Below are 11549 nucleotides of genomic sequence, written 5' to 3' on the forward strand. Positions count from 1 at the left end.
TCAGAAGGTCATTGACCTGTCTATCTGGCATTTGAAGGCCGTCTAGCTTCCAGTCAGTCTCCTAAGGTCATTGACCTACCTGTCTGGTCTTTAGAAGGCTATTGACCTGGCTGTCTGGCCCTCAAGGGCTGTCTGGAGACCTGTCTGGCATCCTAAGGTCAATGACCTGTTTGCTTGGCATTTGTAGGCTGACTGACTTCCAAAGGTCATTGAACGGTCAGTCTGGCTTTTAAATTAGAAGGTCATTGACTTATCTGCCTGGATTTTGAAGGCTGTCTGACGTTTTGCCTAGAATTCTAAGGGCATTGAACTGGGTGTACGGCTCTCAATGGCTTTCTGGTGTTTTGTCTGTCCTCATAAAGTCATTGACCTAACTGTCTGAGTCTCAAGATCGTTTTTGAAGTCATATGTGACATTCAAAGGTCATTGCACTGTCTGGCTGGCTTTTGAACCAGAAGGTCATTGACCTGTCTGTCATGATTTTGAAGGCCGTCTGGAGTCTGTCTGGCCTCATAAGGTCATTGACCTGGCTGTACGGCTCTCAAGGGCTGTCTGACTATGGCATCATGTCTGGCTTCATAAGGTCATTGACCCGACTGACTGAGTCTCAAGGTCGTTTTGAAGTCATGCGTGACCTTCAAAGGTCATTGAACTGTATGGCTGGCTTTTGAATCATAAGGTCATTGGCCTGTCTAATCATGCTTTTGAAGGTCGTCTGTCTAGCCTCATAAGGTCATTGACCTTGCTGTACGGCTCTCAAGAGCTGTCTGACTCTGGTGTCCTGTCTGGCCTCATAAGGTCATTGACCTGACTGTCTGAGTCTCAAGATCGTTTTGAAGTCATGTGTGACCTCCAAAGGTCATTGAACTGTCGGTCTGGCTTTTGAAGACGGTCTGGAGTCTATTTAGCCTCATAAGGTCATTGACCTGGCTGCACGGCTCTCAAGGGCTGTTTGGCATCCTGCCTGGCCACATAAGGTCATTAACCTGACTGTCTAAGTCTCAAGAGCCTTTCCAAGTCATGTGTGACCTCCAAAGGTCATTGAACTGTCTGTCTGCCTTATGAAGGCCGTCTGGAGTCTGTCTAGCCTCCTAAGGTCATTGAGCTGTTTGTTTGGTTCCTCAAGGCCGCCGCGCATGGAGTCTTATCCAGCCGCTTAAGGTCATTGACTTTACCGTCTGAGTCTCAAGAGCCTTTTGAAGTCCTGTGTGACCTCCCAAGGTCATTGATCTGTCTGCTAGGCGTCCTGCCTGGTCTCCTGAGGTTATTGACCTGCTGTCTGGTCATTGAACTGTCTATTTGGCTATCCAGTCTAGCCTATTAAGGCCATTGACCTGTCTGCTTGGATTTTGAGAGCAGTCTGGCGTCCAAGTCGTTGAATCCGAAACTGAAACTTAAGCTGACTAAAACTGAAAAATGAAAATTGAAACTGAAATTTTGTCAATTTTTAATTCAGTTTTTGTTTTTTTTTTTTAAATTATTTTTCACCTTTTTTTGACTAGTTTTTTCTTTAGATTCAAAGTTGAACTAGCAGTCAAATTGCCAAATACGAGCATTGGCAAAAAAATGCAATTTTTTATATTTTTTTCGAGAAAAAATTTGAAAAATAATTTTTTTGAGGTGTTTTTGCTTTATTATAAATTTTAACATACCTAGACCTACCAATGAATTACAACACTGAAACTGAAACTGAAACTAAAAACGAGAAAAACTGTAAACTGAAACTTTAATTTTTTTTCGTTTTTCCTGCAGCTCTTGCATTTTTAGACCCTAGAAGGCCATTGGGAAAATCTGGTTTTTCGAAAAAAATAAGTGTTTTTACCTTAATTAGAAGTTAAAGCATCGCCATTTTACTTCATATTGCATTTTTAACATTGTAACTTCCAAACTTCATCTCGAAATCATCGGTAGGTAGGTACTTAATTGAAAAGTTTTGTATTTTTGGATCAAAAAAATGCCAGAAATATTTTTTCCATTTCTGAAAATATAACTGTAGCCTAGGTAAGTATTATCAGGGTTTTCCCGAATGAAAATAATTATTAGATAATATTTATCGTCTATGAATCATTCAAACGAAAATTATCATATTCACCACAGAATATGTACATATGTAGAATAAGATCAGTAAACGTATCAGTAATGGATGAAATAAAATAGGTACCTAACAAATATGTAAATATAAAAACTGGTTAAAAAAAGTGTAAAATCATTAGCATTACCAGCTACGAGATGGACTTTGTAACTTATAGACTATATAATTATGTAGTACCTACCTAGCCTACCTACACTACGATCACACCTTACATGCTGATTGAACTTCTAATTTCTTGATTAAATACGATCGATCGCATTCACACTTTCTTAATCGACGTACCGGTACCTATAACAGTGCTTAATCTACGCTACAATGTTACACACCTCTCGAAACAGAAAATTTTTATCGTGACCAATTTATTTGAAAGTGTGGTACCTACCTTTAACATGAGTTTCAAAACAGCGGTGACTTTTCAGAGCTTCTCGTTGCTCGTCATAATCTCAGTTGGTGTTACCGGTGGACTCGTGAGCGACGACGACTACCAAATTAGGCGAGCAAATCTATTGAAAAATGAAGAGAAGAGAATGTTGGGTGGTGATATCGTACTCGAGGGTTTGGAAAAAACTGCCAACGATGTCCTGATGAGGGCCAAGTATCGCGAAATTGACCATGGTTCGTTACTTTTTTAATTTTCATTTTTATTTACTTTTTATGTGATATGGTCGAGCATTTGGTTGGATCTTTTCTAAGTTTTGTTTTGTTTGTTTGCTTTTTTTTAAAAAATTGGAGAGAGTGCTTGATTTTGCAAATTTTGTGTAGGTACCTATTTTAAATCATACTCATCCTCTCTTTGTTTGTCGCAGGTTTCAATAATTCTGCTACCTTCCTACCATCGCAAAGTTTCCTTTTGATCAAGGAAGCAATCCGCCAGTCACCAGTTTTCAAAATACTCCGGTCGATGCCAAAGGGTTCGGTCTTGCACGTTCATGAGCTCGCCCTGGTTTCCGCTGAGTACATGCTTTTCAACATCACGTATCGACCAAACCTATACGCGCGTGAAATTGAAGACAAGTTGATATTGCGGTTTTTTGACAAACCACCGAGCTCTGAGTATACGCTTCTTAGTGAGCTAAGGATGAGGAACAGATCAGAAATTGATTCGAAGATAAGGAAACAGCTTTTATTGGGGACAAATTCGACCGAGTTTTTTGCTGAGAATGACGTGGACGCGATTTGGCGAAAGTTCGTGTCAATTTTCGCTTTTGTTTATCCCATTCTAGCTTACAGGTGCGAAACGGTCATTAAATCCAATTTTTTTGTTTGCTTCATTTTATGTGAATTATTTTTATATGATTTTAGGCCAGTCTACGAAGACTTCATTTATCAAGGGCTCTTGGAGGCCTACAATGATAACATATTGTACCTAGAATTCCGCTCTAGTTTACCCATGTTGTACGATTTCAACGAGAATACGTATGGAAGTGTGGAAGTGGCAAAAATTTGTAAAAACGTTACTGAAAGGTAATCAAATAGGTACCTATCTGTCAGAAAATCATGGTACAGCATACTTGAGTGTCTTGAATGATCAAAGAATGCTTGTTTTTCAGATTCATGCGAGATCATCCAGATTTCGTGGGTATAAAACTGATATATTCGAGATCACGCACGTGCAACGATAGTCAATTCGAAAAATACCTGCAAACAGCTCGTGATTTGAAAAAATATCTACCAGATTTCATAGCCGGTTTCGATCTAGTTGGTCAAGAGGACAAAGGCAGACCTCTAATTCACTTCGCGGAGAAGTTGAGATCCCTTATTGGTGAAGACATCCAATTATTCTTCCACGCTGGAGAGACCAATTGGTATGGCACCAGCATCGACGAGAACCTCATTGATGCCGTTCTCCTCAACACAAAGAGGATAGGTCATGGGTAAGCGTTTAGTCAACTGTTTATTGCTTCTGAACTCGAGATTATTAAAAATTAATAATTTTATCCAAGATTCGCTTTGCTGAAACATCCAGAAGTAATGGATCGGGTACGTGAGAAGAAAATCGCGATCGAAGTGTCACCTATCTCAAACCAAGTCTTAGGTCACGTCAAGGATCTCCGCAACCATCCTGCGAACTATCTGTTTGCCAACAATTACCCCGTTGTCGTATCGAATGATGATCCCGGATTTTGGGGAGCAGAAGGCCTTAGTTATGATTTCTACGAGGCTTTTGTTGGAATTATGTCGCGCAAGGCTGATTTGAGAGCGCTCAAGAAACTATCACTTAACTCGATCGAGTACTCGAGCATGAACGAGACGCAGCGAACGAAGGCCTTGGAGGTGTGGAATCGAAAATGGAAACACTTTGTGGCTGAATTGAGCAAATCTTCCTCGTCTTTAGAACCCACGGTTCATTAAGCTCGCGTATAAATTAGGTATATAAATTCTCCGGAAAATCGTAACCTGCATATTGCACATGCCCAGTATTGAATCTTGTATTTTTTTTTTTCAAAAAAAAAAAGTAAGTTTAAGTAAAAAAAAAGCTCGAAACGGTAGCCTAACTAAAAAAGTTACAAACCAAGCAGTGTTGAAAGAACGCGAAAAAAATTTCCGCGTTCTTGTTCTTTGATCTTGTTCTTGATGTATCAGGAGCGTTCTTGATCTTGTTTTTGTTCTTTGTTATCAAATTATGTTCTTGTTTTTGTTCTTGTTCTTTCAAATTTTTGCCACACAGTTTCGTTCTTGTTCTTGTTCTTTACCAGCAAGAACGCCTGTTCTTGGTTGTTTTTATTTTTGTTCTTGTTGAGTTCTTTCCTTGCGTTCTTGCGTTCTTTCACTAGCGTTTTTCACTAGCGTTCTTGCTAGTTTCAAATCTGCTGACAATTTTATCAATATTTTGCAAAAATTACACCCTTTTTTTACGATTTTTTCACAAGTTACAAAATTTTTTGCATAAATTTCCATAGAAATTCGTAGCTATGACAATGGTGTAAGAAAAAAATGAAAGAACATTTAAGAACAAGAACGAAGAACAAAGAACATGGGATGTTTTCCCGTTCTTGTTCCCGTTCTTGTTCTTGAGGAGATTTTGATTCTGTTCTTGCTCTTGTTCTTGTTCTTTCAAAATATTGGTTTTGCGGTTTTGTTCTTGAAAAAATTTGAATTCTGTTTTCGTTCTTGTTCTTGTTCTTCAAAAAATGTTCCGTTCTTTTAAATTTTGTTCCGTTCTTGTGCTGTTCTTTCAACACTGAAACCAAGTCCAAAAAATATAAGGAATTGCAAAAACAAAAAACCGAACATTGAAATAAGAAGTTGAACTACGTAACTTTTTGATAGAGTAACCAAGCAAGAGTTTTTGTAATTTTTGGCAAAAAGGGAGACTTGACCACTTTAGCGAAAAGTGGGAATCTGAAAATTATTGGCAAAAAGAAGAAATTACTTTTTGACATTTTCTGGAAAAAAATACTTAAAGGCTCTCAAGGAAGGTAATTTTGAAGAAAAAAAAAGTGACAATCTTTAGTAGATAGGTACCTGGTACCTAGGTAATTTTGCTTAAAAAATGAGAAATGCTAATTGTTGAAAAAAAACAACAAACAAATCAAAACTGATCAATGGGAAAAAATAGAAATAGAAAACCTTAGCATAATTAGACACATAATTTTGAGCTTCTTTCTTGACATTTTACACAGCACTTTCATCTCCAAATCTTATCTTTCTTCGAATGTGATTCTTTTTGTGAAGAGGGTTTTCATTTTCTTCGCTATGTAAGACTAACGTTCTTTTTTAGCTGAGCTCGTTAATCCTCGTCGAAGAGTAAATCTAGCTTTAGCATTATCTTTTATCTTTAATTTTAAATGAACATTCGCAACAATTTGGGTCATGACTTTTGAGAGTTTTGATGAAATGTTATGCGACCTATCAAATTTTAGATTTCGATGAAAATGTTTTCAAAGCAATTTTTAAATCCCCAAATTCGGTCATGATTTTTGGAATTTTTAAAAATTTGTGCGGATCATCTAAATTGATTGAAACTTTTGCTTGCATGAAAATCAAACTTTAAGCATTTTTGAAAATTAAAATTGCAGCTTAAAATTTTGTTGATTTCTTGAAAATTGTCATGAAAATGACCTAAATTAGTTTTCCAAGAAAAATACCTACGTTTGAAGTTTTGGAGTTGATTTTTTTCGATAATGAAATTTTTCTGTCATCGACATTTTTTGGTTTAGGAGTGGAAGGTAGAGGGAGGTATGATGCAATTGGAAAGCTGAAGGCTGCACTGGATTTCAAAACGTCTAAATAGTTCAAGAAGCGCGACCTCACCTCTCCTCGTTGCTCTGAAATTGTTTGGGCCGTTCCAATCCAAGTTAAAAACTGAAATTTAAATTTAAAATCATGGCAATTTTTTGTTTTAAATTTATACGGCTCTAAATGTAGGTATTGGAACAAGATAAAGGAATGGTTGAGGGAGGATCGTCGCGATTTTTCAACTTTTGGGACTTCTTTACATAAGTATATCGTCAAAAAGGCAAAAATTATTTTTTTGGCCACTAACCCTCAAATTTTATTTCACGACATCGATATGAATTTTCAATTTCCTGCTGAAATGTCAAATCATTTTGAGCTCAAGATTCATCTAAAATGCCGAATGACATTTTTGTCGGGTTGGGGAGCGGACTCAAAAAAAAAGTTGGTTTGAAAAAAAGATTACCAATCTGTGTAAGTAAGTAGATAGGTAGGGACATAAGAGTGTTCTCAAATTATTTGAATAATATGGTACTTACATTATACCATGTATTATAATCTAACATTTCCTCTATTGATAAGTATCAAGTTTTCACTCGACTTCATCTATTAATTTTATTATCTTCATTCGATTTCACATTATAAAATCTGTCTCGCACGTATTGTGTCGTTTTGATTTAGTTTTTCTTCACCTCGTCTGTGTTTTAACAAGAAAGTAAATTTATTTGTAAGTGCGTATATTTAACCTAAATCCAATATGATACGACTTCTTCTGGCTGTTCTCCTTCTATCGATTTCAAGTTCAGAAACTTCGCATTCGCGCGGTAAGTAGGTTGCGGTGCATTACCTAGTTTTAAAGCAGGTAGGGCTAGGTAGATGTGGGAGTACTTGACAATAGTGCCAATGGTTTTTGCTTCGTTTGTGCGCAAATTGATTTTATTTGTGCTCACTCCTTTACATATGCACCCATATCTTCCTTCCATCATCCATACAGGCACAATTCTGATGATAAAATTTTTCTGGGTGAGTTTCATTCAAATCAAAATTGTGGTCTTCACTGGAGGTGGTCGAATCAAAATTCTCTGATATCTTTTGCAGGATACGCTTTAATGTAGGTAAGTATGCCTACTACTGAAGGTAGGTTAACCATTTCGAAGTGATGAATGAAGTCGCAAGCATGCTGCATGCAAATTCAAATTCATAGGTAGATACGTACGAATCATAATTTTAGTTTATTTTTTACAGAATTTCGTATTCGTATTTTTCATCCTAAAAATAATTCGCTGATGCACTTCTACGTTAAACAAAAGTGTTCCTTTCTTTGTACTGATGAAAATGAGGTTGAGTGGGAAGCAGATACCACTGACCAAGTAAGTTTTCAGTTTTAGTTATAGGTATTTTCATTAAGACTAGCGTTTCTGTTTGTGAGCACTACCTACCTAACGAAAAACGAAAATAACAAAAAATTTTCCTTCACAGGTAACGGAACTGTAACGAAAACGTTATTTTGATCATGTGATGTTATGTAACTGAAACGTAACGTAACAACATTTTTCTTGAAGTAACGTAAGTAGGCTACCTATAACGAAAAACGAAACAAATTTGTTACCTTTTTTGTTATTTTTTTAGTTGAGTACAAAAGAAACCCCTAAAGCTCTGATTAAGTGATTAGTGAGTGATTTTAGCTTTAGCTGAGAAAAGTTAAAGTCAAGTAAAAAAAAATGAGTACCTATTCACTTTTCAGTGTTTTCACATTCCTGAGTTTGAGTGCTCGTCTGTAATAACTGTAACGCTATATCTTTCGTTATAAGTACTTGTATTTGGATTTTTCAACGTTATTTTCGTTATTTTTGTTACAATTTTTTCGTTACAAATGCATTTTATACATTGAAATATTAACAACAATAAGAACACGTTAAAAAAACACTACTGTCTATTTGCTTTTTTTTTATCAAATTGTTGGTTTCAGGCTGTGAATTTAATACACGAGGTGAAGCCAAATGAGAAGATTCTTACAATAGAAAATGCCACAGGATATGACACAGGAGTATACAGATGTGTATCTAAAAAAAATCCAAATTTGTTCAAAAAGCTCATAGTTCATATTATCGGTAAAGTTATCCAAATCCAATTACCTATCCATTTCGTTTCTTTCTACGTACAAATTTTAACACATCAGTTTCAATTTCTAAATGTGTTTTTAACTACCTACCTATTTTTTTTTTTTTTTTTAATTTTAATTTTCACTTTTTCGCGCACTAAGCATGACGTAAAATGTCATTTTAGTTTCGGGATTCAAATGAGATTTTAATATGTTCTAGGTGACCGACCAGGTATTAAAATTTCCGGCTCTCCGGTGATTATGTATAAAGGCCACATATCCCTAAAAAGGGATTTCGAGGACCCGGTGAAAACGCATAAGCACCACATACCTGACTAAAAAGGTTTACGTTTATGCAATAAAATATTGAAACTGGTTTCTGAGATTTTCTCAAATACTCGTACTTGCGTAGGTACGTACCTTATTCATAAAATTATGATATAAAATAAAATCGTCTCGTTCAAATACTTTTTACAACATTTGTGTTTCTGTTTCTTAAATTCCTTTATCTGCCTACTTTTAATACTTCAACTGTATAACAATAACGAACATGCAAATGAACCATTTTGGTCCATTTTAAACCCATTTCTGTGAAATTTCAAAAAAGTTTTTCCCTCTCAAAATTGGATTGAATAATAATAATTAATATGGGCCACGGGAGATTTTTTCTCAAAAAAGGAAATATTTTAGAAAAATGCTGATAAAAATGAGGCTCAAGGTCTCATCTGCGAGGAAAATTTTAAATCATGATATGGTTTGTGCTTCGTGTCAAGAATTAAGTACCTATATTTAATGTATTTTTTTTTTTTTTCGAGTTATGAAAAGTCTGAGAATCTCGAGAATCCATCTGAAATTTTTTCAAGTCCTTAAAAGTCAGACAAAAGACTGGAAACTCTCACATAATGTTGAAATGTGAAAAAATACCTACCTACAGGGTGTTCCAGAATAACCTTTCACTTTTGTTTTATTAGTAGCTCTGAGAGAAAAATGGTTACGGAAATTTTTTTATAACCAAAATGAAGTAGAAATGTGCCGTTTTTAGACCATATATTTGAGTTTTCATTATAAATTAAGTTTTAAAAATTATTCCACCAAGATGTTTTCCATCATTTTTGACACAATCGACCAAACGTTTTTTAAAATTATTGAACACTTTGTTGAGCATTTCTCTTCTAATCAGTCTTGATTCACGAATAATATTATCTAGGAGCTGTTTCAGAGTCCTAGGATCATCTTGATATACTTTTGACTTGAGGTAACCCCATAAAAAAAAATCACATACTGAAAAATCAGGGGATCGAGGTGGCCATGAAATTTCTGTGTTCAGCGAAATTATTCGATGACCAAAATGCTCACGCAATAACATCGTGTCCGTTGCGGAATGACAGGTAGCGCCATCCTGTTGGAACCAAGTAACTCTATACTTGTGTCTGCGTTTCAATTCAGGAATGAGAAACTCGTTTAACATTTTGCGATACCTCTCACCGTTCACCGTTTCATCAAACACATACGGTCCCACTATACCGAATTTAGCCACGCCCATCCAAACAGTCAACTTAGCGGAGTGTAGAGGTTTCTCGTGTATTATCATCGGATTCTCTGTCGACCAGTAGCGCATATTTTGTTTATTCACATCACCGTTTAGATAAAAATGAGCTTCATCAGTAAAGAGTAACGAGTTCAATGGAATCTCACCAGTATCAATTCTTGTAAGCATATCCTCGGCAAATGATTTTCTTCTCACAAAATCAGTTTTTTGTAACTTTTGAATGATTAAAATCTTATATGGATGGAAACTGAGGTCTTCAGATAAAATTCGTTGCAGAGAAGTTGGTTTGATTTTTAAATTTAACGCTCGTTTACGTATTGAAGTGGTAGGGGTAGTCTGTACTGAATGCCTTACTCGGTCCGTTGTTTCTGGCGTTCTTACTGATCTTTTCCGACCTGTAGGCTTATTTTTACAAGCATGAGCGGTTTTCTCGAAGTTTTTTACCCATAATTTCACTGTTGGCCTCGATGGCACTTCACTTTTACCGGTAAGTTTAAAATGTTTGCGGAAGGCACGAATTGCACTAATGTAAGAGTCATTATTTTTGAAAAAGGCCTTTACAATAAAAGCGCGCTGCACAGCCGTCCACTTCTCCATGGTAAAAAATTAATACTGAAACATAATTCGGCATGTGTTGGCTACCTGGAACCGCTTTTACCATTCCCCTAACACCATTTGAACGCAGATCAGTGCTCACCAAAATGTGAAAGGTTATTCTGGAACACCCTGTAGTTATTTTTTCAAAGTTTTTGAAGGTAGGAGGTAGGTATAGATATACGTAGGAGTGTTCGCAAAATAATTATCTGAATAATATGGTACTATCATTCAACAATATTTCCTCGATTGATATTAAGTTTTCACTCGACTTTATTAATTTTGTTATCTTCACTCGATTTCACAATTATAAATATATGTCTCACACGTTGTATTGTGTCGTTTTTATTTAGTTTTTCTTCATCTCATCTGTGCTTTAACAAGAAAGTAAATTCATTTGTATGTATATATATATCTATAGGTAGTTAACCTAAATCCATCAATATGATTCTGCTTCTTCTGGCTATTCTCCTGCAATTGATTTCATGTTCAGAAACTTCACGTTCGCACGGTAAGTAGGTGCGGTGCATTAGTTTTCATAATGAAAATATTAAGGCAGGTACCTATGTTCGTAGATGTGGGGTTATTTGAAAATAGTGCCAATAATTTCTGCTTCGTTAGTGCACTAATTGATTTAATTTGTGCTCACTTCTCATATACATTTATACTCAAAGCATTTGAGTACCCATATTCTCCCTCCATTATCCCCATGCAGGGACCCAAAATGGGGGTCTCCACTGGAGGTGGTCAAATCAAAATCCTGTGATATTTTTTGCAGGATCTGCTCTAATGTCAGTTTACTAGGTACATGAAGGTAGCCATTTCGAAGTGATAAATCAAATCGCATGGGTAGTTCTAATAGGTACTTTCTTCTAATATGTTAAGTGACATAATGTGCATGCTGCATGCAATGTATAAGTAAGTACGAATTATAATTTATTTTTACAAGGCTTGGTAATTGGACATCCGAAAAGTAATACCTTAATGCACTTCTTATATAGGTAAACAAAAGTGATCCATTCTTTTTTCTTTGTACT

The 11549-nt window shown here is 35.9% G+C and overlaps 1 protein-coding gene across 1 annotated transcript; it reads left to right on the plus strand.

Annotated features, from left to right (window-relative positions):
* Window positions 1-2293: 2293 nt before the first annotated feature.
* Window positions 2294-8848, plus strand: LOC135840341 (adenosine deaminase 2-like). Its single transcript, XM_065356827.1, has 8 exons — window positions 2294-2707; window positions 2899-3322; window positions 3395-3556; window positions 3643-3966; window positions 4036-7092; window positions 7514-7638; window positions 8238-8379; window positions 8590-8848. The coding sequence occupies exons 1-5, from the start codon at window positions 2482-2484 to the stop codon at window positions 4442-4444; spliced, it is 1545 nt and encodes a 514-aa protein (XP_065212899.1). The 5' UTR covers window positions 2294-2481; the 3' UTR covers window positions 4445-7092; window positions 7514-7638; window positions 8238-8379; window positions 8590-8848.
* The last annotated feature ends 2701 nt before the right edge of the window (window positions 8849-11549 follow it).

This window comes from Planococcus citri, chromosome 3 (assembly GCF_950023065.1).
Source record: "Planococcus citri chromosome 3, ihPlaCitr1.1, whole genome shotgun sequence".
NCBI lineage: Eukaryota > Metazoa > Arthropoda > Insecta > Hemiptera > Pseudococcidae > Planococcus > Planococcus citri.